This window comes from Siphateles boraxobius, unplaced genomic scaffold, assembly GCF_051911475.1.
Source record: "Siphateles boraxobius isolate OS27281-9 unplaced genomic scaffold, OSU_SipBor_1 7, whole genome shotgun sequence".
In the NCBI taxonomy this organism is placed as follows: domain Eukaryota; kingdom Metazoa; phylum Chordata; class Actinopteri; order Cypriniformes; family Leuciscidae; genus Siphateles; species Siphateles boraxobius.
In genome coordinates, this window is record NW_027509197.1 from 18,238,195 (window position 1) to 18,264,970 (window position 26,776).

A 26,776-nucleotide genomic window follows, 5' to 3' on the forward strand; every position below is an offset into this window, starting at 1 on the left:
AGTTTTATTGAAGTTAATTTTGACATATGCATAAACTATACAATGTGTGCTCTTTTAGATGTGCAAACAGTCATCAACCATCAACATCAGATTAAAAAGCAGCCTTTCCGAGTACTGCCATACTACAAAACACTACAAACAGCTCTATATGGTAAAGATAGACCCACTCTGAGACTTCCAGAGGAATTTACTGAGAAGATTGATAAGACTTTATGGCACCACCTTAAGGAAAACCAAAAATCTCTGGGTTTAGTCACCCAAGCTATGTCCAGTCATTTTTGTGAGATGGATTTTCAATCCTCAGCAGTGAAGATCAGTCCTTCGTCATCCTTGCTTAACCAAGGCGGGCAGACTAGAAAACTCATTCAAACATGGACAGAAAATGCCCTCTCTGGGTTCTCAGTGGCAATGTCTAACTTTAAATCCATTGAGCTCCACATTCAGAAGGATGCATGCACAGAGATACAGCCTGAAATTCAAAATACAGTGGTGGGAGAGGCAGTCACACTGGTTCCCTGCACAGATGAAGGGACAATAGCTGTAGCTGGGCTGAAAGAAGATGTGGACGGGATTGAGGGAATTCTGAGACAAACTGTTCAGAGAGTAACCCAAAGAATCCAAAGGGAGAAGGGTAGTGAGACTGATGAAATGAATATGACTCCATCCATTTACAAGCTTCTTCTCTGTGATGGTTTGGAGCAGCAAACTCGAGACAAATTTCCAGAAATGGACATAACATACCATGCTCTCAGCCAAAAGTTAACTCTTTATGGTCTAAAAGATGAGATGCTGGAAACAAAGAACAAGATACTGGAGGCTGTTCTTAATTTAATTCGTAAACCAATTGAGCTCCACCAATCTGTTTTAGATTTTCTACACAAGAAGGATCTGGAGGAAATGTCCAAAGTTTTGTTTTTTGACAAAGACATCAATGTAGCATTAGAATCTGATGGAAATAGAGTTTTGCTTGTTGGAAAAACAGACAATGACTTGGATGTTGGTGAGAAGCGACTGCAGACAGAACTGGGTCATTTGAGCTTCAGCGTAGAAGATCCCAGTGTTCTAACAAGATCAGATTGGCAAGATCTTGTCTCTCACATAAAAAACAATGTAAAGAATGTTACGGTACAGACATCCATCAACCAGGTAGTGGTTTCTGGTTTTGTAGAATCTATCAAGGATGTTGAACAAGAGTTAAATGATTTTGTTCAGAAAAACTCACACATCGAGAAAACTCTGAAGGCTCACAAGACCATTGTCACATTCATCAAGGATCACAAAAAGCAGGATTGGCTCGAAGAGGTGAAAGGTAAAGTGAATGTGGACTTCAAAGATGAAACCATCATGATCAGTGGCCCAAAGGTTTATGTCTCTGAGTGTGTGTCTGTATTTGAGGACTTGCTTACATCTGCGCATCACTGCACCATGAAAATAGTTAAACCAGGGGCAAAGAAGTTCTTCAAGGAGAAAGAGTCAGTGTTTGTGACATGTGCCAAAACAAATATGAATTGTCTGGTCCAATTAATAGACGAGTATGACCACCCACATGACACTGTTCAATCACAGATAATAAAGCCTGCTTATCAATATAAATCACATGAAGGAATTGAAATTACAGTAAACAAAGCTGACATGTGTTCATTTCAAGCGGATGCAGTGGTCGGTGCATGCAAAGAGACCCTCCTACTGGATGGAGGTTTAGCAAAAGCACTCTCAGATGCTGCTGGTCCTAAACTTCAGAATGCCTGCGACAAACTTGTCAAAAAACGGAAGTTGACAACAGGTGATGCAGTTCTCCTCGATGCAGGAGGACGGCTACGATGCAAGCATGTCATCTTAGCAATAGGACCACAATATAATCCTTCAAAACCTCAGGAGTCCGAAAAGCTCCTGAAGAAAGCTGTGAAGAAGAGTCTGAATGTGGCAGATCAAGAAAGCTTCCAGTCGTTGGCAATCCCAGCCATTAGCTCTGGTGTATTTGGTTTCCCTCTGGACCTTTGTGCATGTACCATTGTGAAATCTATAAAAGAGTTCTGTGATTTTGTTGAAGGGGACATTACGCTGAGGAAGATTCACCTAGTTGACAATAATGATAAAACGGTTCAAGCTTTAGAAGCTGCTGTGAAGAAAATTTATGGGGTCAGTTCACCTACTCAAATCATAACAGCTGGAAGCAGTTCAAGCAGCCAGCAGCAAAACCAAGCAAGTTCTTCTCCAAGCCAACACCAGATAACTGCGCTCTTTCAAGGGGCATCACAAAGTTTTCAGACAAAAGAAGGCTTAACTATCACACTTATGAAAGGAAACATTGAGGATACAACAGTGAGTTAAATATTTACAGATTATGCATACAATTATTTGGTGTATTGCTTTTTTCTGATGTGCATTTTTGTATTTGAAATATCAAAATGTCTAGAGATTTAGTTTTTCTAAAATAAGAGTTTTTTGTTGTTGTTCAAGAAGTCCTTAGGTCCTGTTCCTAAGTGAATCCTGGAGCATGATTTGAGCAAACTAATCACTTGTAAATAAATGCTCTTTTTTTTGTATAGATGGATGTTGTTGTGAACACTCTCAGTAGTGACCTGAATCTTGGTGTAGGAGCTATTTCAATTGCCCTTCTCAAAGCAGCTGGTCCACAGCTTCAGGTTCTGCTCAATCAGCAAGTCACCGGCTCTGCAAACGTCGGAGCAGTCTTTGAAACAGCTGGTGCAAACCTGAAGAACAAACTGGTGTTCCATGCAGTTGTACCACATTGGAATCAGGGACAAGGGAACGAGACAAAGGTAATACACATTGATTGATTTAGAGATTAGTATTTAAAATCTGATGCTTTTGATGACTTTTTTATTCTCTTTGATCAGATGCTGGAGGATATCGTGGATAAGTGTTTGGGTCAGGCAGAGCAGCGTCAGCAGAGCTCCATTGTTTTCTCTGCCATTGGCACAGGAAACCTGGGATTTCCAAAGCAACTGGTGGTCTGCACAATGCTGGACTCTGCCTTCAAGTTTAGCAGTAAAAGAAGTTCAAAGCACGTGAAGGAAGTGGTATTTGCTCTTCACCCCAAAGATACCCAAACCATTCAGGTATGTGATATATGATCTCATATCAGCCTTTTTTAGATCCATATGGAGTCACAATTCCGCATTTTGCTGATTTTTGACACTTATACAATAATAATGTTATTTTAACCCCAGTAATACTAAATGTTGTTCACAACAGGCATTCACCGATGAGTTCAGCAAAAGGTTCATAGGCCAGTCTGCCTCAGCGAGTAACCCCACACAGCCACAGAGCACAGGTGCCCAAAACTTCACTTTTCATATACAAATTACCTCAAAACTATAATTAATTGGTCTCAATGTATTTTCTAGTGAATGTATAAAGTCAGTTCCCCTTGATATGATATCTTTCCAATATTATTTAGTTCTGTTTTATTTTACAATGAAATCACAGGTCCCTTCTCAAAGGTCACAACGAAATCTGGGATTCATGAGACTACAGTGGGAGGAATAACACTTCAGGTCCTGAATGGTGATATTACTACAGAGAAAACTGATGTCATTGTGAACTCCAGCAATAAAGAGTTCACACTGAAATCAGGTAAAGTTACTAATTCTAAGTCAGTTAGGGCTGATGATGCTTTTATACCTTACTAATGACTTTTCAAGCACTTTGCCTTTAATTGCTTGTTGCTTAATTTTATAAGATAGGAATAAATGAGCTGAGATTTAAATAAAACAGACTTTCATCTCAAACTGTCAAGGTGTATCAAAGGCTATTATGGAAAAGGCTGGTCCAAACGTAGAAGCTGAGTGCCAGCAGCTTGGTGAGAAGCATGTTTTAATTCCTAAACTAAAATATTTAATAAGAATTAAATAATAAAAAGATTACATATTAAATAATTCTTTTTAATAATCGTCTCACATGTCCTGAAATTTTACACAGTTTAGCACACAGAACAGAGCAGGTGGTGCTTTATAATTCTGGTTCATGTGTTTTTCCAGCGGCCAAGACTAACAGTGGACTGATAATTACTCAAGCGGGTAATTTACAGTGTAAAAAGATCATCCACATTTCAGCACAAAGCAATGCTATTATGATCCAAAAACATGTTAAAAAGGCTCTGGAAATGTGTGCCAAGGAAAAGTTAACCTCCATTGCATTCCCAGCTATTGGCACAGGTGAGAACAGAAAAAAAAATAACAGATGAGAGGGAAAGTGATATTGTTATGTCACACAATGTCTGTCCTTACATATAAAGAAAGCATATGAATACAATTTCTATAGTACCTGTATTAGTTTTATTTTTTGTTAAATTATTTTTCCACTTCACTTGTTTGTTTGTTTTTAAACATATTTGTATTTATTATTTGTATAATACATTACATTATACAACCATACAGTACATCATTTTCTTAAATTCTGGTTTAGCATTATATATAAATAAGTGGTGAACTGGTGATAACGTTTTTTTTTAATCTTGCATTAACTTTGGCAACCCAAATTTATACAATATTTTTCATATAAAAAAATAAAAACATGAATTTCACTAAAAACATGAACATGGTTCATAGTCACATTGCTTTCTTTTTCTTAGGACAAGCGGGGTTGTCTCCAGGTCAAGTGGCAGACTCCATGATGGATGGTGTGGTGGACATGATAAGAAAAACTCCTCAGTCCACTCTCAAGCTGATCAGATTGGTTGTGTTCCAGGCCCCCATGCTCCCTGAATTCCTCAAAAGCATGCAGTATCGAGAAACTGGACCTGCCAAACAAGAGAATGAGAGTACATGGTCAAAAATCAAAAGTATGCATCTCATCTTTCACTTCAACCTAATTTCACAAAACGTGTAATTTGTTGAGAAGCCTTTAAAACATTGCAATTTTAATTAATAAAACAGTGTAGTTTAGAAATGCATTTTAATGAGGTCATGCACAACAAAGATGTCAAACGCGACTTGACCGATTTCTGTATTCCAACTTTGTGTATGTTGCAGCATATGCTAAATCCTTCTTCGGTGGATCTTGGGAGAAAGAAATGAAACAACATGGTGGCAAAGACTTCGTCATTGAAGGCGTGCAAGTAGATCCAGTGTTTTTTTCTATCTGTGGACCATCGCAAGCAGAAGTGGATAATACAAAGCATTTCTTAGAGGACATGATCAATAAGGAACAAGAGAGCCAGTCTATCACAGACACAGCCATACTTAACTTCTCAGACAAAGACCAACAGCGAATCCAGGACCTGCAAAGCACTATGCATGTGACTATAAGTTTAGACTACAAAGCCAATAAGGTTTCAGAAGTGACCTCAGGACAGGCCACACTCACAGTACAAGGTCTCATCCGAGATGTTCTAAAAGCCACTCAGGAAATCCAAGAAATGCTCAAAACAGCCAAAGAGGATGAGATACTCAAAAAAGAAATGGATTACACAAGTGAACTTGTGGATTGGCAGTATGAACAAGGTGGGCAATATAAAAGTTTTGATCAACGTACAAATTTGGAGTTGGAAAAGGCACTCGACAGCCAAGCTCCAGACATCAGAATTTCCTTCCAAGGCCAAACGTACCAGGTCAAACTGCCTGAGGGTCCTGCGGTGAGCACCACTGGAGGAATCAAGATGAGCATCCAACGCATTGACAGACTGAAAGGTATTTGCTGTGTAGTATCATTTATCAATACAAGAAAAGAAAATAATACATATATAAAAACTCAATTAAAGTGAATAAATGTGTAAATTATTATCTTATCATAAATAAAAGATGTGAATTGGATATGATTTGTCTAATGGCACTAGAACTAATTTTAAACAAGTAGTTATTTTTCTCCAGCTACTGAAAGTATCCCACAGCATTGGGATGCCTTGGCACCTAATGAGTTGTACCAAAAGTTTAATTTGCAACTGACCAGCACAGAATACACAGACGTATTGGGGCGCTTTCATGCCACTTGTCCAAACAACAAAGTTTTGAAGGTGTGTTTCATCTAATTGTATTGTTTTTAGTGTTATATGAACAGTTCATTTAATTTTATAGGATTCCAACCCCAGTTAAGATAGAATTCTTAGAATGGGTGTAGGCGGATCTAATCTTTTGAATTAGAAAGGCAGTGCAATAAATTGTAAATGAGAAGGAAATAAACACAACAATTTCACAGACAACTCAATTTTATACTCGTATTCATTATGGGGTTCTTTTCTGGTTTTTATGCCTGTTTTTTTAAAATATAGATTGAACGAATCCAGAATCCTGGTATGTGGAAGAACTACCAAAATAACAAAAGTGTTATGGAAAAAAAGAATGGTCATCAAAACAATGAGAAAAGACTCTTTCATGGAACCAGTGAGCAGACTATCAATCACATCAATAAGAGTGGATTTAATCGCAGTTATGCAGGAAAAAATGGTAAATAATTTACTACAGTCACTATAATATCTGCATTCCATCATTCTATTTGAAGTGGTGTTATATATGTATTTTCAATCTCTTAATTTTTCCTGTTACAGCTGCAGCATATGGAAACGGCACATACTTTGCACTTAATGCAAGGTACTCTTCTAACAACACATACTCAGTACCTAATGCTCAGGGACACAAGCACATGTACCTCTGCAGAGTCCTTGCGGGAGACTACACTAAAGGAGTAGGTGGGATGATTGTGCCACCTGCAAAAAATGCCAACTGTGACCTGTACGATACAGTTGTGGACAACCCTACTGCTCCGACCATTTTTGTGGTATTTCGTGATGATAATGCGTATCCTGAATATTTAATCACTTTCACTTAATCATTTGAAGATCAATCATTTTACACAGTCAGACTGAGAGTTTGAAGAATTTTAAATGAAACCATGGTTTCCATAATGTTTCTTACTGAATCATTACATTTTGAAAGGGCTTTAATTACGGAAAAAGTATGTGCCTTTAACTGTAAAGTTTACAAAATTGTGTCTTCTAATTCTGGTGATATGTTCACTACATATGCACAAACAAATATCCAGGCACATTTAAACAAACTGCACTGCACATAAAGAACTTCAAAACTTCAAATTGTTTTATTGTAATTTCTTACACCCTTATACAACATACAACTGATACTTTAGACATTCAAAAACGTTTATGTAAATAAAGAACTTTAAAACTTCAAATTGTTTTATCGTAATTTCTTACACCATTATACAACATACAACTGATACTGTACTTTTGACATTCAAAAAATTAAGGCACAATCCACGTATATTTGCTATTCCACATCTTAGTTACAAATATAACAATAAACCAATACAATTATATTTCTTATTTGTGAAGAAAGACATATTGTTGGAAAAATAGATCTTAGGAATCTTGAATTCCATTGTAACAACCAAAAATAATACTTCATGCTTTAAATATGATTTGAAAGCATCTTGTCTCTATATTCAGGAACCATTTCTTGAGTTCATACTAATATTTATATATATATATATAAAATGTTAATGAACAAGTACTGTTAACAGCAATAAAGAAAATGATAAACCTGTTTTGAAGACCTGGACAGAAAGATGGAAAAAGACTGAAAGCCATGTCAAGAATCATTGTATCACATAGAAAAGACTGCAAATGCATGAAACTCAAAGTATAAATGTGAAAATAGATAATGTATACAACTGTACCCTACAGTATGGCATATGGTAAACATAAGCAATAAAGAGGAAATATTGTGTAGAATTAGGAATTATGTATTCAAATCACCTTTAAAGTCAGTGTCAAAGTGCTCAGTCTGTATCATCCGGGTAGCTCTCAGCAATGGGTACAAGATTCAATTATACATTTTCTTAGTTAGTTTGCGACTAGTTGAACTCTGTTCTGCTAGTTTGTCTTCTTTAGCCCGGGAAGAGAGAGTTCATACCTGTTTGAGAGAAAAAGTTATACAAGAACACAAACCATCTGTATTTTTAAGCCATATTAATAAAAAAATGTTGTGTGGTATAAGTTAATGCCACAACAAATTTACTTGACCACATTTGGCAGTCCTTACCATTCTGTGGAGCCCTTGATCAGATCTATTTCAGACATATCAATCAAAACCTTTTGAAAAATATAAATAAAATTCTTAATATCAACATCCTGATAATGCTTTTAGTCTATCACTGCCTCATATATTCATGTCAATCCACGTTCTTTATCTACTTACCATTCCAATCTCCTTTCGCTCTCTTTTGTGAAGCATTTTATTGTTTTTTACTGCAACATCCAACTTTCTGGTTCTTGCTTCCTCCGGTGACACGGCAAATTCAAATCTGAGATGAGAGTTATTTTAGAGATCTTTTCAAACAATGAAAATAATTGGTTTTCAAGAAGTGAAAAATGGCTCTAACATCTCACTGAAGAGAGGGTTCACAGTCTTCTTTTTAACCGAAGTGCGCTTGCGGTGTTTCCACGTCAGATCAGGCAGAAGATACATGCGGACGTACGTGTCAGAGCCACTCTCGCTGCAGGAGAACAGATCCCTAAGGAGTCATGAAGAAAGATAATAGTTTGTATGACTCTTTCAATTTTGTGGCAAAATAATTAGAAGGTATATATAAAAATGGAGACATAGGCATCTCACTTGCAGCTGTTGACCACCACGATGAGTCGCTTCCTTAAGGTGGCATAACGCAATGTGAGATGGATCTGCCCAAAGCTGCCTTGATGATTCAAGATGGCCCTTTAAATTAACATATAAACGCATTGGTGAAATTTTGAACATTTTTGTAGAACAAAACATTTGAACTGTTATTGAACTGAACTGAATCAATACTGAACTGAATTGAGCTAAATAACTACACTATTGTCTTCTATAGACTTGCTTATAGCTAAAATAGGCTTGTTTCATATTTGATTAACTTGCACTATTATTGAACTAAACTGAATCAAAACTGAACTGACTTGAGCTGAATAAAGACACTGTGCTGCTTTATAGTTAAACTGAGTTTACTTCATAACATTGCTTCATATCTGTATTGTATTAAATGCAATATAAATAAAAAAAATAAATCAATTAAGTGTCACCATATTACATACTCAGGATAAGGGACACTAGTGTCTGTTAGATCAAAGCGAGAAGAAGCTATTGAGTTGTCTGACAACAGGCTGTGGGAATCGTAGCGACGCATTTGACTGGGGGTGGACGGGCTCGAATGCAGTGCCTCTGTGCCCACGAAAGTGCTTCGTCGGTAGGGTTGATACTCTGCTTGCAGTTCATTAGAGGAGCTGACTGTAGATGGCATAGAGGCAGGAACAGTCTGTTTTCTGGAGAGTGGGACAGATGAAACAGGCACTTTTTCTTTCAGGTTGCTCTGTACAGACTGAACTGGAACTGGAGTTGGAGGCTCAGGGCGAGTTTGGCTCGATGAGACTTTTGCCTTGTCCTGAGCTGGTCGAGTGACAACCTTTGGTTCCCGTTTCTCCAACGTAAGGATCTAATTGAAGCGAAAGGTGTGAAGTCATTGTTAAATATTATACTCATTATTAATTTATGTCTTAATACACAATAAAACATATATACAATAGAACTAGATTTGCATCAAATCCTTTCTTTAGAGGGAGACTCCAACCAAAAATTTTAATTCTCCTCTCATTTACATATACTGTATATAGCATAAAAAAGAAACCAATACTGGTTCACTTGCAACAAAGATAAACATTGTTTGTGCCAACCCCAATATATTGTAAGAATAGAATAACAAATATAATGGTAACACGTTCAATTTGTTTTTCAATTTATAAAACTTTATGCAACACTGAACAACAATTTAAATAAATGCATTACTTCAACCATTTAAATTCATTTGTGAATCTAGGTTAATAATAATTAATAAATACATACTTATTCATTCATACTTAATAGTTCCTTATTAATTCATATCCTTTGAAAGTATATTGTCATTTTTACAAATTGTAATGTTGAAATGTTTAATATTAACCTAGATTAATAAATTATGTGAAGTCCATTGTTAATTTGTGATACCTAATACTTTAACTAATGTTAACATATTTAACCTTACTGTTAAGTGTAACTGCTTTAGTTCAATCACTCACCCTGAGAACAGCTTTCATCTTGATCTGGCTATTGGCTCCGGAGCGCTCAAGCTGAAAACGCTGGTCCATTGTCATGTCAGAAACATTGAGCAGCCGCACCAATGGCAGAGTGAGTTTGCCCAATGAGGATTTCTTCTCGTGTTCCTTTACCTGAGGTCACATAAAAATTTGAATATAGATTTATTTCTTATATATTACTTAACAATGCCATCAATTCCTGATATTTGTTATATGTTAAATTATCAAGCCTTTTGTATGGAAGAACGAGAAAAAAAAGTTTAAAATTGTAAAATTTATTATTTTAAGACCTGGTTTACCTCAACATTCAACACTTGGTTATTCACACTGTGCACAAAGAATGTGAAGCATTCATCATAAGTTGGGTCTTTTGTGGCATAGACAATCTGTCAAAACAAATACAAACACTGCAGCTCTAAATATCTGATACTGTAGGGGATTGGCATTCGAATTATATTCCAGTTAAATACCTTGCTTTTTTGACTTTGCTGATTAATGGAAAACTCCACGAATGAGTTGGGATCATTAGTTTTTCTGGTGAGCTGAAATTAAAAATGGACACAGTTGTAAATAAAGCTCATTTAGGGAAATACACATTCTGATGATGCATATTCCAAGTAACCCTTAGATATGGTTCCCAAGCTTTTTCCATCAATGATTTTCCAGGACTTTTCCTTAAACTTTCCAGTTGTTTGTGATTTATTACAAATCTAGCACAGATATTCATTTAAGTCAGGTAGTGACTAAGTCAAGTGTTAGACAAACAATTACGCTCATCAGTGTAAAAAACGTCTTCAGTGAGACAAAAATAACATCCTAATTGGAATGCAGTTTATGGATGATTTAGCAAGTGGTGCATTAAAAACCACATCATGCCAAAACCAGTTCTGGCATCTGCAAAAAAAATGTTTTTTTTATTTTTGACAGAAGAAAGAATTCAGAGAATGTGTGCACGAAAATGTCCTGACCAGCAGATTACTCTACTATATAAAAAAAAATCCAGCCAAATGTCAAAGTAATAGGTTTGTAATCCACTGACAATGAGGTGATATTATGATTATGAAACTCACATCATGAAAAAGTCCTAATGTTTCACCTTTTGATTTGCATGATGTGTATATGTGGTTAACGTGATCATTTTCATAGCTGTGCCACTGGTAGAAACCAGATGAACAGGTTGTAACAAGCAGAAGCAGAAATGAAAACCTGCGCCTTGACTTTATCATGCTCACAGTTAAAACGATATGATATAATCTCTAGAATGCTCTCTATTCAGTACAAGATGGGAGGAGGCTAAATTCCAAACAGGAATAAGAGTCAAATACCTAGACATCTAGCATTTTGACCTACCAAAAGAAAAATAAATAAAAACAAAAATTCACCTCGTTCACGAGTAAGCCTAATAGACAAACTTTTCAATAAGGCTTAAAAGAATAGAAAATGTGGTTATCATTTACTCACATCCATTTATTAACGGTGAATTTTAATTTCAGTTTGTTCCTCGCACAAACCTATCATTTTGCTTCAGATGCTTGAAATGGTATTTTTATAGAGTTTATGGTGTAATTTTATGGAACCTTTTTGGAGCTGGACACAATAACCATAGTTTTATTCATTTATTTATTTTAAACTCTATTTGTCTTCCACTGAAATAACAACATAAAGGTTTGTAACAACACAAGGGTGAGTAAATGATGACAACATTTTCATTGTTGCATTAAGCCTATCTGGAAAGTTTGTTAATTTACCCATGTAAGCTGTGTCTGGATTGATTCTGAGAAGCTTAAAAGTAGATTCTACCCCCATAAAGTTGGGGACAATAGTGGATGAAATTAAGTTTTTGAAGAAAAGAAGAAATTACTGCAAACTGTGTATAATAAAGGAGTTGAGGCAATTTCTTACCCGAGCCACTTTGGGTTGTTTTCCATGCTTCTCATTATGGGTGAATTCATGTTGTTCTTTCTGAAGTCAAAGAACATATCACCTAATTACAATTATTTTCACGTGCCGTGTTTGTTATAATGGCTGGCAATCTTTTAGAAGTGCTCTCATTGTACAAGTATACTCACAGGCAGATTGGATGCACTATCTAGATATACTGCCAGCATAGCACAAGCGAGCCCATCACTGGTCTGAACGGTGAAAATAAACAAATTAGAAGAAAACATATGAAAAGAACCTTAAATTTGACCCAGACACAGTTTGATTCTTTAGATATTCACATAACACATATTTTGTTAAATACACCATTTAAATCACAGCACATATTTTAACCATCAAGGTAACTATTATAAATGCAAAAAATACAAGCTTACCTCCTTCAGCAGTTCTGGGTTTGTGAGCAAGGAAAACCACTGCAATTTCATATGTATCTGACCACTCTCAATGTCCTCCAGAGTGTACCACTGCAAATCAAAGTCACAACTTAGTGATAAAAAATAAAAAACTGAATTATATTATGGTATATTTTAAAACTTTTTTGTCAATGTTCAGAGAAGTACATAAATTTTTTTGTTCTCATTCCAATCAACTATCAGTAAGGGACCATTATGATTCTGATCTTTCTAAAGCTCACCTCATCTATCTCTCTGTCTTTTCTCACATCTCCACAATCCAAACTAAACCTGTGGCAGAAAATCCAACATCTCACACTCAGTCACATAAGATGGGTAAAATAATGACTATTAGCATTAATAATTAATGACAATCATCATTACCTGCCCAAAAAGTCATCAGCGTCTGTGTCTTCGTCATAAAGTTCCACTTCCAACTCCTGTCCAGGAGCTTCATGAATGACAAACTATTGAAATCAAATATTAATGAGATATCTTTGCATTTCCTATTTCACATTTGAAATGACTTGTGGGTTCCATTTCTGTCCCCAGGACATTATATGTACAAATATGCATGAAAAATAACTCTAAAATACATTTATTATTAAGCCAGGTGTCCTGCACTTTAATCTAACAGCAAATGTAAAATATATAATTTAAAACATTAATTATTAACTACTTAAAACTATAGCATGTTACCTGCCCCCACTTTAATGCTACATTTTAACATGAAATATAATTAGCATCCTTCAGAAATCTTTTTTTCTTTTGCATTGTTGTGTGCCTCCAGATCCCATCTGTGCTTACATTTTTTTTTCTCCAAAAAACAAAACTCTCACAGAAACCTGTTCAAAACAGCAGATATAAATAGAAACAAGATTTAACCGATTTAGAAACCTTTTTACCAGTAAGGTGTGGCTCACATTAACTCCTCACAAGTGTAATTAAACCTGTATACACATGTGGCCACATATCCTGTTAACCAATGTTAATTCTTCTTACAAAATATTTCTTTAATTAAAAAAATCAATAAAAATTAATAAAATAAAGTTAAAACACTATATTTTAAATTATGTTTAGTCCACCATTCATCCAATTGTTTAATAAATTGCATAATTAAAAAAAATGATAAACTTGAGGCTTGAGTCGCCTTTAATAGTAAAAACAGCACAAGTTAACCATTTATTTAAAACAAACATCTCCTTGATGTTAAAAACAAAAGGAATTACTGGACATGTTTTTTAACATCTTTTTAAAAGACACAAGTTTTGGTAACAGGACTGAGAAAAATGCATCCATCTTCCACTTAAAAACCTTGTAAAAAATAAAATAAAATGACCTAAGATGGACCAATACATATTTTGAATGGTTAAATAAAAAATAAAAAAATAAATAAAAAAAAATATTTTTATAAAAGATTATATATATAATCATAATAATTATAATTCATGAATGAAAATCAATATTATTATAATTACAATAATTATATAATAATTACCTCATAATAATTACCTCATAAACTTCATTCCAGCGTGGATTCAAATTTTCTTTTATGGTCTTTGTTTTGAATTGCTTGTTCCCGACCCTCAGCACAGTATATGGATCTGACTTGCCCTTTACCAGTCCCAGCATGTGCGTGTCCTTTGCTACAAGATTCCGAGCCTCCAAAACATGGACCCGTACAACACCCTAAAGATGTTCACATGGTGTAACTTATTCTCCAGTTTGAAAACAAACACACAAAAAGCTTTTTGACTGATTATGGTAATGGAAACCAATCATTGCCAGTCTTACCCGAGGAAGAGGAAACTTCATTTGGTCAACCTTGACTTGGTCAATCAAAGGGATGCACATCCGATTGGGCAGAACCATGAGAGAGGCAATGATGTCCACAATGGCGGATTCTGACATTTGACTACAGAGTAAATAGAGATTCAGATTTATATGTTAAGGAAGACTAAATATCACATTACATATCAATTAAATGTGCCTGGATTACCCAGTGACTGCAAGAGTCTTACAGTCAGGTCAAATCTGTCCACATGATTGTATGAGTTAAAAGTTAGCAGAAATAACATTTGTTTTTCCAATTTGTACTAATAATGAAAAATTGTGTTTTGAGATAGCATGTTATTGTTATATATACAATTATGGCAGATTAGGAACAGAGAGCACAATAAGGTAATCAGTAATCTTATATTTAACATGTTTGGAAAAAGGACACCTTTAATCCTTATTATTACTACCTGTCCTATTTATCCCTCCACACACTGGAGGCTTTCAGGCTATACACAGTCGTCTATATATAAACTCGTATGACAACATTCCATGTCCTGAAGCAGTTTTGAAGATGAGTGTAGGTGGCCAGCTAGTTTACTGGTTTTTTTTTTTCCATTGTTTTTTTAGCCACTCCAGTTTTAATGTGACTGAGTTGCTCATGTTTATTACAGGGTTAACTGCTTGATAACACAATGTATATATATAATTCAAGGACACAATCTAACCCTAACCCTAACTAACAAAGTGCATAAGTTATGAAATAATGCAATAATAATACTTTAATACTTCTAAGATAACATGTGTATCGATTACTGTCAAGTACAAAAGAAAAACATTATTCTGACAGATTTTCATAAATACAACAAATGCACATGGACATTTCAACATTGTAGGGTTCTACCCACATATTATTGAGTGACAATCAAAACTATTAAAATCTGTGAATGCACCTTAGCCCTGGACCATCCAAAAGGTTAGTCATTCCAGTCCAATTGATTTGCAGAGCCTGGAAATGTAATTTAAATTAAAATGTTCATGTTTTGCTAATGAACTCATGACACTTTTGTTACTTTTTTACTTTGAACAACTGCTTGCAATATCCATACTCACAGGTCGGCGAATGAAAAACATGGTGACTCCACCTACAAGGGGTGCCTGGCCAATCAGAGGCTCGAGAATTACACGTAGCATACCCTGAAGCTGAAGGGGAGAAAAATAACTCATTCATAGTTGTTAGACATTATCATACTTTTATACATTAACTTGTGCCGTGAGGACTCTCCTAGATGCTGGAGCATTTCCTGTAAATACTCTCAAATGATGATAAACAAACATATGGACACAGATAATAAATTTTTTTTGGAACATTGTGGCTGAGGGGTTCTGTAGGATGAGCTTTAAAAAACTCCCTGTACACTATTATTCAAAAGTTTGTGTTCAATAAGATTCCTTTAAAGGAAATTAATAATTTTATTCAGCAAGGATACATTTAATCGATCAAAAGTGACAGTAAAGACATTTATAATGTTACAATACATTTCAATTTCATATAAATGCTGTTTTTTTTAAAACTTTTTACTCTTTAAAGTATTCGGAGAAAAATGTATCACAGTTTCCCCAAAAATATTGAGCAACTATTTTCATCATTGATGATAACAATAATAAACGTTTCTTGATCAGCAAATCAGCATATTATTAGAATCATTTCTAAGGATCATGTGTCACTGAAGACTGCAGTAATGATGATGAAAATGCAGCGTTGGGGAAAATAAGAGACTAGAAAAAGATAAGAAATAAACTGTAATCTGACTCCAAATTTTTGAATGGTAGTGTATATCACAAATGTGACCTCGCCTGACTATAAGTCAACATTTGAACATCAACTGAAAAAAAGCCTATCTATTACTATTCAATTTAAGTTTTCGTTTTAACATTCATTACATTCCTTCACTAACCTGAAGCCCTTTGACTCCTACTTTGATGGCTGGTTTAACATCTGCATCAATGTTCACATCAGCATCATAACTACAGTAGATTTAAACCACACATTATAGCAATCATACGTGTGTTAGCATAATACAGTTTCAAAATGACATTTAAAGTCATAGCTTACACAATGTTGAGGTCAAGGATGACCTCTCTTGTTTCCAGCTCATGTGTGTACACTCGTATCCATGTAACAGTTGGAGCCTGAAACGCAAATACACTGCTTTAAACTCTGTAATGATTGCTAAAATAGTTATAGTAGTGGGATATCACGGTCTATTCACAGTTAACGACACAGAGCCTCAGATTGTGGAATTATACCTTCTGTCCCATGTTAACTTTAGTAAAGGTGAAGGTCTTCAGATGGGGGCTGGATGATCTTACGGCCGGCTGAATGTTTTCAATGAGAAGCTTCTCCATATACATGCCAAAGAACGGCCATGCCTGCTGAAGAATCTACAACAAACAAGCACATTTAGAGACATGTATTTAAGGCAGAAATATTGAAATAGTACAGTCTGAACTCCCACAGGCAGACGAATGTATGAAAAAGACTAGAGGTCTGCAAAAATATGTCAAGGGGCAAATTAACTTCTGCGGCATAAATCGTACCTTGTTAATCCAAGCAGCCTTCTCAACATCTGCAAATTCAATCTGTCGGGGCAAATAATAAGGAACATAATAATTGGACACTTTCAGTTTCAAGATCAAGTTGTTTCAATATTAATTAATTTTCACCATATTGAACTATTACCTTTAATTCAGTTTTCCTTTCAGTTTTTTTTTAATGAAATATGAATTTGATTCATTCCTAAAAAGTGTTTATCCCACTTAACTATTTCTTTTTCTTGTGAAAGGATCAATATTCATGAATAACTTTATGATGTTCAGTTGGGCTATTTAAACAGAAAACACCAGGTTTTTAGACCTTCAGTCAGGCATTTTTATTTTATTTTTTGGTATCATGGATATTTGTGACTTGTAATCTTTAGATATCAAAATCAACAGTAAAGATCAGGTATTGTAATTTCACGCTGTTATTTTAGAGAGCAGCCTGACGACCTGAGAGAGGCTGACTATTTTTTTGTTACATAGGGTAGAGATAGTTCATCCCAAAATGAAAATATTGTCATAATTGATTTATATTGTCACTAACATTCTTCAGATTTTTTAGGTGAACCACCCTTTAATTTGAAACTTTACAGGTCCACTAAAATGGTTTTACGCCATAACCCATTGTGTTTATTTATTTCAACTTTAGTATATCAAAGGTTGTGTCAGTTTCTTGTTTTAAAGTATGACATCTTTGTGTGTGATGTAACCAAAGAAACACAACAAGAAGCCACACCTTTGACAGTTTAATACCATCTAGTATTGTTTGGATACTAAGCAGTAGGCTAATACACAAATACAGTACAGTATTTACCCACCAGCATTAGTTTGCATTTTCAGAATCAACTCACAAATTTATATTTTGCACGCTGCATTTAAATTAGTATTAGGACATGTCAGTCAAAATGTCAAGAAGATCACCCACCCAAGCTGGCATGTTCATGGACTTGAGTTCAGTGGTGATCACGTCCTTCTCGTTCTCCAAAAAGTCAATGGCTGTATCGATCCTCTGATCTTTCCACCTGCGGTTGTTTTTCCACATTGTCCACATCAGAATGCTCAGAAGAATCCAACTGATGCTGAGTCCAAGCGAGCCGGTCAGGTACACGGGATAGCACAGGACAATCGCCTTTATCATGGACATCATGAACTCCATGCTCATCTGACTGACATCCTTTACACTGAGTCCCTGTGGATCTCCAGCAGAGGTGGAGGGCTCTTGACCCGCAGTGACTGGGGAACTCATTGTGACCCGATTCTTATTTAAACGTCTGAAGTAGCGAGCGTCTGAATTCACATCATCGCCTGTCGATCGATCGCTTTCACCTGTCGAGACGTCGGTTTTACAGGCTGTCTGGGATCAAATCCAACCATCAGATCGAGATTGTATACAGAACATTTACCGAGACGCGCTCAGCATCATCACAGGTGACCGTCACGATCTCCAACTGAGATTGTCAGTTATTGTGAACTTCCGTGTTTCCCATCCATTGGGGTTTTAGCTGGCATGGCCTCTAAGTAGACACGCCTAAATTCCACCCTTTTCTGTGTGTGAGAAAAAGTTCATGTTGTAGCCTAAGTTGACAAACGGGATCTACCTCGAAACTATATGTTGTCTGTTCGTGGAAGTATAGAGACAACATCATTAATTGGCTGATAAAGAGTGCGCGGCCGAGATTTATATGATGTTGTCTATTTTTTACAGAAACAGTATTTTAAACAACCATTATTAAGAAATTAGCTACAACAACAACAACAACAACAACAGAAGAAGAATCATATTAGTTTAAATGACAGCTAGCTGTCTCTTAAAACATTCCAGCATTTTAAAGTCATAAATATCATAAATGTACGTGTATTTTTTTTTTTATTTGTCTATTGAAGGCTGGCATTATTCTTACACCAAACATTTAAGAAAACAATTATGTTTTTGTATGATAGCCTACATTTGCATGGTGTAAATTAACGCCGCCTACTCAGATCTTTAGCCTATTTCATGACGTGCTGAATGTTGTTCATTTTAATTAACTACCTAGTTAACATAAACTAACAATGAAACGCGTTTATTAATCTTAGTTATAATGATCATTTCAGCATGTACTAATATCTTTTTTAAATCAAAATTTGGACCTGAGCTAACAAGTTGTATTTTCATGAATCATTAAATACCATAATAAGTGGCTATTGCTGTTATAGTAGTTATGCATTAACTAATGTTAACTAATGGGATCTTATGTAAAGTGTTACCGTTCCAACATAGGCTATGTGAAATATTTACTAGCCTAAATGAAACATATGTTTGATTTTTCAAGATTTCAAAAAGTGTTCCTAACAAGGTTTTAAATAATTATTAAACTTTATGCTGTTGTTGTTGTACATTACTTTTAATGCGATGTCTTGTTTTTTCCAAGAACCCAACTATGAAGTTTTTACAAATTGAATAAACCTTGTTTGTCTTGTGCCATCTCGAGGAGCTTCGAAACCATTGCAGTTCAATACAAGAGCATTACTTTATCAGTAGTAATACTGATAACACTGTGACCGGGATTGGAAATGTAGTTGTATTTGTGTAATTGTAGGCTATTACTCATTATTTAAAACCGAATAGCCTACACACTGTTCGTCTCTCAAGTGCACGTTAGCCTGTGCAGTGCTCTAGTTAATGTCCAGTTTACTGTCACCAGGGGCGGTTATGAGTGCTCAAGTGCTCTCAAGTGCATGTCTCTCAAACTTGATGAAATAATTACACAGAAAGACCATTGAAAATTGTATCACATGAAAAATCTTGTTTAAAAACATTTAGATATAATAAAAATATATTTTATATGAAAATGTTCCGTCTTGAATGCAGATATCAAAATTAACGTTGTTTTATTAAATGTTATAGTTTAAACCACAAATTAATTGTGCCTTTCCTTTATGCTCACTTGCATTCATTTTAAGTGTGTAAATTAGTTTAAAATACATTTTATGTAGGAATCCATTATCCGGTTGTAATCAAAATGTACTGTCAGAAGTGGGATTCGAACCCACGCCTCCATTCGGAGACCAGAATACCCATGTTTGTGGAAGGTTTCAACCTTGAGTCTGGCGCCTTAGACCACTCGGCCATCCTGACATCGAAAGAAATTCGTCAATGTTTTCTCAAAACAATATACAAGACAGAAAGTTGCGCGTCGGTGCACTTATGCATGCAGATATACTTAGGTTGCAACACTCGACTTGGCCTAAATTACTTGGCCCGACTTGACCTATATGTCGTGGAACTTGAATCTAATAATTTATGTGTATCATTTATGTTTTAAAACTTTTTCAAATAAGCGCACTTTTTCATTGAGCAAATAACACGTTTATCGTTTTATGAAGCCACTGCCAGGCTCTGAGGAATCTGCGCAAGTGCGCATGCGTATAACCCATAGACTGTAAAAAATGGTATAACCGCGCGTCAAGGTTGCCAGGTCTGCGTAACAAAACCAATCCAAAGGCTAAACAAGCTCAATGACCCTAGTCCAAATATAAAACTGAAATGTCACTCCCATACCTAAAATACATATTTACAGTCACTGTTTGTTATGCACACAATTTTAACTTGGAAATCGCTATAGTAGCCTAATCATTAACATATTTTGTTTTCATAAAGGAGCTCACAGAGGATCAAAGGCTAGTGTCCTTCCCTCACAAAACTCATAATAGGACAGTTTTATCATTAGTAGAAGACCGCGGAATTGGCAACCCTGCGTTACAACACATTCAACATGTGATCTGTTATTAAACGCCGCTCACAGGGGCGGGGCTCTGAATTACCAACGTGCTGCTCGTGGTTTGTGACACCGCTTTCGAGTGGAAACGAGTGATATCGTACTTCTTTACAGTCTATGGATCGTACTCATGTCTCTCTATCGAAACACAGTTTGGTTCCTGAAGGGTCTTCAGGAATACACAAAGTAAGTCAAAATCGGTCTGTCTACTTTCGCCTCAGCCTGCCCATAACTTTGACATATAAACACTACAGTAATTTCACCATCGATAGCCTGTGCAGTGCTCTAGTTAATGTCCAGTTTGCTGTCACCAGGGGCGGTTATGAGGCAGCAGAGAGGCGCTTCAGCGCGGCGGATCTGGAAGTGAGTGTGAGCGGTCGCTCGTTCATCATCACCGGAGCGAACAGTGGCATCGGGAAAGCCGCCACCTACGAAATCGCAAAAAGAGGTGAGAACAAAGACGACTCCCATTGAGTTCTACTCTTTAATAACTGAACATCTTGTACATTCTGTCACGTTTGTTATGACAGTTGAACGGTTCAACAAAAGGGACACAACAGTGACTTCTACTGGCAAATGATGTGTAGTGCTACTAAAAACCACAGCAATTCCAAGATCTTTCAAACGATTTTGTTTTTCTTCAGGTGGTATAGTACATCTGTTGTGCAGGAATAAAGATCGTGCGGAGGAGGCACGAAAAGAGATCGTGGAGCAAAGTAAAAATGAGGTCAATCTTATGCTTTAAATCATTATTTCACATGCGTCTGAAATGGAAGCAGTGAACTCTAGTCTGAGTTTGTCTCGTGTGTTTTCAGAATGTCCATGTTCACCTAGTTGACATGTCCAGCCCCAGGAAAGTGTGGGAGTTTGCCAATGGATTCTCTCAGAAACACAATCTGCATGCTTTGGTAAATGATTTTAATTTGGACATCAACGTACCATAATAAGCTAAAGCAAAAAGTCACGAGAGGCTTGCTGAACCTATAGCAAAATCACTGTATTGCACAGGGATATTGCTATTATAATGTGACAACTACATCATTATTATAAAATGGTGTGACAACTCTTAGTCTGAACTATCCATTTTACAGTGTACAACAAAATATGTGTGATCTGTATATTGTCATGCTGTCTCCACTTGTGATTTATTCTACTTGTAATGTGATTTATTACCATAGATCAATAATGCAGGTTGCATGGTCAATCAGAGAGAACTGACTGAGGATGGTCTGGAGAAAAACTTTGCGACAAACACACTTGGTAGGAAAGTTAATTAATGTTTTTTTCTGATCTGATATTGATCATATCTTAACATTTTTCCAATAGGGACCACAAAGTAAGAGCTCTTCCTACTTATTTATAATACTGAGTTACAAAGGTCAGAGGCTATCCCTTCTGGTAGAGAATGTTTTTAGGGTCACCACTTAAAATCTAGAGATAAGATAAAAGAGACCAGTTGGCACACTGATCTTGTTTGTTTTACAGGGACTTATATTCTGACGACAGCACTGATTCCTACACTGAAGAAGTCAGAGAATCCAAGAGTGGTGAGTGTGAAGAAATGCATCAGTTCTCCTGCGTCCTAATGAGTAGAGTAACAAACACACGCCGTTTGCAAACAGAGACAGTGTCATCATTTATCTCTGTTTCCAAACACATTTACACTTACACCAGATAAGTAAGACTTTAGTGACATGTTGGCAACTTTTTGAATGTTTCAACAGAATGTCCCCAAAACTTATTTATTATTATGTTTGTTTGTTTATTTATTTGTAATTAGTAACAAAACTTGCATGACTTCAGTGACATATTGGCAAGTTTATGTATAGATAGAGAGATTCAGAATTTCCCCTCAAATGTCCTTCTTTTCATATATTATTATGTGTTTATTTATTTTTAATCTTTTTTTATTATTGTGGTAACACTTTACAGTAAGGTCTCATTTGTTAATATTAGTTAATGCATTAACTAACATGAACTAACAATGAGCAATATCTTTTTACAGCATTTATTAACCTTTATGATGTTAAATGTTTGTTAGTTCTCAGTGCATTAACTAATGTTAACAAATACAGCTTTTGCACTTAACAATGTATTAGTAAATGCTAAGATTAAAGGGTTAGTTCACCCAAAAATGAAAATTAAGTCATTAATTACTCACCCCCTTGCTGTACCAACCCCGTAAGACCTTCGTTCATCTTCGGAACACAAATGATGATATTTTTGATTAAATCTGAGAGGTGGATCACTGCTACATAGCAGTGTACGTAGTAGTGATCCACCTCTCAGACCTCGAAGGTCTTACGGGGTTGGTACAGCATGGGGGTGAGTAATTAATGACTTAATTTTCATTTTTGGGTGAACTAACCCTTTAACATTAACTGTGATTTAATAAATGCTGTAAAATTATTTTTCATTGTCAGATCATGTTAACTAATGTAGTTAACTAATGTTAACCAATGAAACCTTATTGTAAAGTGTTACCATTATTGTTTTGATTTTATATTTATAATTTGTTTTTTATTAATTATCATTTTGTTTTATTACAGATCACTGTGTCATCTGGTGGGATGCTGGTTCAGAAGTTGAATGTAGAGGACCTTCAGTTTGAGAAAGGCTCTTTTGACGGGACTATGGCTTATGCACAGAACAAGGTACTACTATAAATTATAAACTCAAATTGAAATCTGTCTGTTTTTTCTTCTTCTTCAGTAAAAACTTTGCACCGCATTTTTTTTACTCTTATTATTACTTCCATTGTCCATCTACTACAAAACCTTCATACCTTTAGTGGCTAACCAATCCAGTCCATCAATGATAAAAAATAATAGTGGCACAAGACACATTCCATCAGCATCACCAATCTGCTTTTGTTACAGTGACCATCATTTATTATGTTCACTGTGTATGCTTTTTTACATCGTGCAGCCTGATTCACTGTCCTCGTGTTATTTCTGAGTTTATGCTAAAAAAATGTTTAATGGATTTAATATATTGTTTTGATGTTTTCAGTAAAAATACTAGAGTTGATTAGTGTAAACTGTGACCTTTCTCAGAGGCAACAGGTGATCATGACAGAGCAATTGGCAGCTCAGCACAAGGAAATCCACTTCTCATCCATGCACCCCGGCTGGGCAGACACCCCAGGTGGGCAGCTTGTTTACATCAGTTGTATACAGTAAGATATTATGCAATCTCAGTCGCTAAAATATTGTTATGGGTTTGTGTTCTGTCCACAGCGGTACAGTCATCCATGCCAGATTTTCATGCGAAAATGAAGAATAAGCTCCGTACTGAAGCTCAGGGTGCTGACACAGTGGTGTGGCTGGCTATATCAGATGCTGCCAGCAGACAGCCCAGTGGCCTCTTCTTCCAAGGTCAAGCATCTTTATAAAGTGTGCAGTTATTTGTCATTTAGCAGCAGTGTTGGGGGTACACATTAGTACATGTAACGTGTTATGTAATCAATTACTTTTTTCAAATAACTACAAAAGTAACGCATTACTTTTACATTTACAACAAAATATATTTTTCAAATAAGTAACGCAGGTTACTTTGTTTTCCCTTTTTTATTGAGCAACAGCTCTCCTGTGCCCATGTTGAGAGAAATTGTGAGTAATGTAGAGGCGTTGTGGGCGCTGTGTAAAGTCAAGTCAAGTCACATTTATATAGCGCTTTTTACAATACAGATTGTTTCAATATATATATATATATATATATAGCCACTCTGGAGTAAACCGGGATGTCATCATCCAGCTCAGTTCATTTCTTGAATAATAGTGTCAATGCAGGCAGATCAATATAATTGTTGAATATTAAATTATATGTTAAATTTAATGTCCCCAAACTAAGCAAGCCAAGCCAATGGCAACAAAGGTGGAAAAAGGCGACAATGGCCAGAAACTAAACTCCATCAGGTGGCAGAATGGAGAAAAAAAACCTTGGGAGAACCCAGGCTCAGAAAGGGGGCCAGTTCTCCTCTGGCCAGTGAGCGAACAGTGTATGATTATGATTCAGGCAGCATTATAGGTCAGAGGTCAGGTTGGTTTGGAACAATCAGAATATAATCAAGTGCCATCTGGTTTAACATCAGAGTCATCACAACGGGATGGAGACAGGTTTGTTGAGGATCAGTGCTGATGGCTGTCGTGTCGATGAGGCCTCCACAGGGGACAGGCTAGTTGACACAATCTCTGCTGACACTTTAGGGATGCGTTGTGGTCGTGTCTAGGCGCAGGTCCTCTATCTGGTCTGGATACGGCCCGGATCCGGCTGACTACATCATGCGTTGTGGTCGTGTCTAAGCGTAGGTCCTCCATCTGGTCTGGATACGGCCCGGATCTGGCTGACTACATCATGCGTTGTGATCATGTCTAGGTGTAGGTCCACCATCTGGTCTAGATATGGCCTGGATCCAGCTGATTACAGTAAACCTTGGAATAAGCAGAAAGACTAACATTAGCGTAGATGCCATTCTTCTTATGATGTAACGGGTACATCGGGTGTTATAGGAAGTGTTCCCGGTTTCGGCTGACCTAATTTATGCAGCCTACTAATCATTTAACTGATTTGAATAATAGGAATGTATAATTTTCTATGTGTTTGCCAAGTTAAAGAGATGTGTTTTTAGTATAGATTTAAACTGACAGATTGTGTCTGCTTCCCAGACAAAGTTAGGAAGACTATTCCAGAGTTTAGGTGCTAATTAGGAAAAGGATCTACCGATGGTAAACATGATGGTAATTGTAGTTCTAGACTAAATGTGAGCAGGCATTTTCTCATCTCACTTGCACAAAAACAGATTCAGAATTCCCTTAAAATGAATAAAAACAGTGAAATGCAAATTCAGAATATTAAACAAACCTGCTGTATTTAAATATTTTAAATAACTCAAGTATACTCTATGTAATTAATCTCACTTTACTAACCAATGTCTTTGCTGCTGACCTTTGATGATCCAATTCAACCATACTAATTAGCAAAAGTGGCTTTAGATAAACGGCACATTAAGAGTGTTGAACTTTCTTCTCCTGCATCATAACTTTTGGAGCCTTTACATTTGCCAAAAACAGAACTTTTTTATGATTGTAAACCAAACAAGCAAGCCTTGACCAGGTGAGAAAAAGTAACTAAGTTACAAAATTAGTTACTTTTTAGGGAGTAACTTAATATTGTAATGCATTACTTTTAAAAGTAACTTTACCCAGCACTGTCTAGCTGAAAGTGTGTGTTAGCTTGCTGTTCACATCTTTTGAACATGTCTTTATGTATAGCAGACTAAAGATCTCTTTAACATGTAACTGAACTTTGACCTCTCTTCCACAAACTGATTCATCTGCAGACAGAAAAGCTGTTTCTACACATCTGCCTCTGGCCTTCTCCAGGTCTTCTCCATCTGAAGACCAGAAGCTGATGACCACGCTGGAGGAGCTCGCTATGAAATTCAAGTCTTAATCGGTTGAGTTATTGGCAGAATCATTCCTCACAGAGATTGTGATATTCATTCTTAATAATGGTTAGAATTGCAGAGATGTGAGAAGCTCATGATTTCTAAACCAAAACAGGTTAACCAAAACAACCTAAAATTTATATTTAAAATATTTCAAACTTATTGTCCATTCTTCTGAACAAATACACTCCTAAATATTTTTTTTATTATATGGTTTAAGGCTAGAAACTAATACATGCACTTCTGATTTTTGGAATGGCAGTTGTCTGAGTTTCTTGATTTAAAAGTAAAATGGCGTCTGCGGTTAACATTATTCAAATGTTTTTTCTACATAAATTGCACACAGTCATACCCCAAACATGAATTTTAAAGCTGAGTTCAACTACAGCAATGTTTTGAGTTTGCATGCTTGATGAATTGGACAATTATTGCAGTCTGTAAAAAAACAGATTATTTGATTCATAAATCTAAAACTGCTGTTCCATAAAACCCAAAATTTTGAATTAGCCTAACAGGCTGGCCAAGAAACTGACATCACCTGAACATGATACACAACACTACCCATAACCCCTACTCACACTATCATAAAAATAAATGACTATGTAAACAAATTTCAAACTGAACAAATAAATGTGAAGATGAAAACAAACAAAATTATAGATGTGTGTTTGCCTCTTATACACTTACAAATAAGTTTAAAATTAACTAGCTAATTATTAACTAAAAATTACTGTACTTTTGTCAATGTGTGGCTATTGCTGTGATTTTTAATAAAATA

The 26,776-nt window shown here is 35.9% G+C and overlaps 3 protein-coding genes and 1 non-coding gene across 4 annotated transcripts in view; 2 read left to right on the plus strand and 2 right to left on the minus strand.

Annotated features, from left to right (window-relative positions):
- The window catches only part of parp14rs1 (poly(ADP-ribose) polymerase family member 14-related sequence 1), a 15,034-nt gene extending 7,885 nt beyond the window's left edge, over nt 1-7,149 (plus strand). Inside the window, exons 6-17 of the mRNA XM_077215579.1 lie at nt 59-2,322; nt 2,550-2,783; nt 2,862-3,083; nt 3,220-3,298; nt 3,454-3,600; nt 3,764-3,826; nt 4,005-4,181; nt 4,598-4,807; nt 4,998-5,654; nt 5,835-5,977; nt 6,233-6,407; nt 6,509-7,149. Coding sequence (XP_077071694.1) covers nt 59-2,322; nt 2,550-2,783; nt 2,862-3,083; nt 3,220-3,298; nt 3,454-3,600; nt 3,764-3,826; nt 4,005-4,181; nt 4,598-4,807; nt 4,998-5,654; nt 5,835-5,977; nt 6,233-6,407; nt 6,509-6,789 — 4,652 coding nt within the window. The 3' untranslated portion in view covers nt 6,790-7,149. The remainder of the gene's footprint in view (nt 1-58; nt 2,323-2,549; nt 2,784-2,861; nt 3,084-3,219; nt 3,299-3,453; nt 3,601-3,763; nt 3,827-4,004; nt 4,182-4,597; nt 4,808-4,997; nt 5,655-5,834; nt 5,978-6,232; nt 6,408-6,508) is intronic.
- On the minus strand, nt 7,038-18,469 carry esyt3 (extended synaptotagmin-like protein 3). Its single transcript, XM_077215580.1, has 23 exons — nt 17,717-18,469; nt 16,792-16,833; nt 16,501-16,635; nt 16,307-16,383; nt 16,149-16,218; nt 15,304-15,393; nt 15,144-15,199; nt 14,209-14,329; nt 13,927-14,103; nt 12,799-12,881; nt 12,657-12,705; nt 12,397-12,486; nt 12,151-12,213; nt 11,984-12,043; nt 10,552-10,623; nt 10,381-10,467; nt 10,064-10,213; nt 9,047-9,444; nt 8,592-8,690; nt 8,359-8,490; nt 8,175-8,280; nt 8,019-8,068; nt 7,038-7,889 (listed from the first exon to the last, which is right to left on the minus strand). Exons 1-23 carry the CDS (start codon nt 18,035-18,037, stop codon nt 7,850-7,852), a joined length of 2,568 nt encoding a protein of 855 aa, XP_077071695.1. The 5' UTR covers nt 18,038-18,469; the 3' UTR covers nt 7,038-7,849.
- Nucleotides 18,470-19,799: 1,330 nt separating this feature from the next.
- trnal-caa (transfer RNA leucine (anticodon CAA)) lies at nt 19,800-19,909 on the minus strand. Its single transcript has 2 exons — nt 19,872-19,909; nt 19,800-19,845 (listed from the first exon to the last, which is right to left on the minus strand). It is a non-coding gene; the product is annotated as a tRNA-Leu (tRNA).
- Nucleotides 19,910-20,539: 630 nt separating this feature from the next.
- On the plus strand, nt 20,540-26,652 carry dhrs12 (dehydrogenase/reductase (SDR family) member 12). Its single transcript, XM_077215586.1, has 10 exons — nt 20,540-20,735; nt 20,864-20,997; nt 21,194-21,276; nt 21,365-21,457; nt 21,728-21,809; nt 22,035-22,096; nt 23,099-23,203; nt 23,606-23,696; nt 23,789-23,926; nt 25,891-26,652. Exons 1-10 carry the CDS (start codon nt 20,680-20,682, stop codon nt 26,001-26,003), a joined length of 957 nt encoding a protein of 318 aa, XP_077071701.1. The 5' UTR covers nt 20,540-20,679; the 3' UTR covers nt 26,004-26,652.
- The last annotated feature ends 124 nt before the right edge of the window (nt 26,653-26,776 follow it).

Excerpts from the sequence above, each read along its gene's own strand:
- esyt3 (XM_077215580.1), bottom strand. The coding sequence starts at position 18,037 with ATGAGTTCCCCAGTCACTGCGGGTCAAGAGCCCTCCACCTCTGCTGGA. Across the intron at positions 15,394-16,148 it reads TAGGAGTCAAAGGGCTTCAG|CTTCAGGGTATGCTACGTGT; the intron begins GTTAGTGAAGGA and ends TCTCCCCTTCAG. Across the intron at positions 8,281-8,358 it reads AACCCTCTCTTCAGTGAGAT|ATTTGAATTTGCCGTGTCAC; the intron begins GTTAGAGCCATT and ends CTCTCATCTCAG.
- dhrs12 (XM_077215586.1), top strand. The coding sequence starts at position 20,680 with ATGTCTCTCTATCGAAACACAGTTTGGTTCCTGAAGGGTCTTCAGGAA. Across the intron at positions 20,736-20,863 it reads GGTCTTCAGGAATACACAAA|GGGCGGTTATGAGGCAGCAG; the intron begins GTAAGTCAAAAT and ends TGCTGTCACCAG. Across the intron at positions 21,810-22,034 it reads CTTTGCGACAAACACACTTG|GGACTTATATTCTGACGACA; the intron begins GTAGGAAAGTTA and ends TTTGTTTTACAG.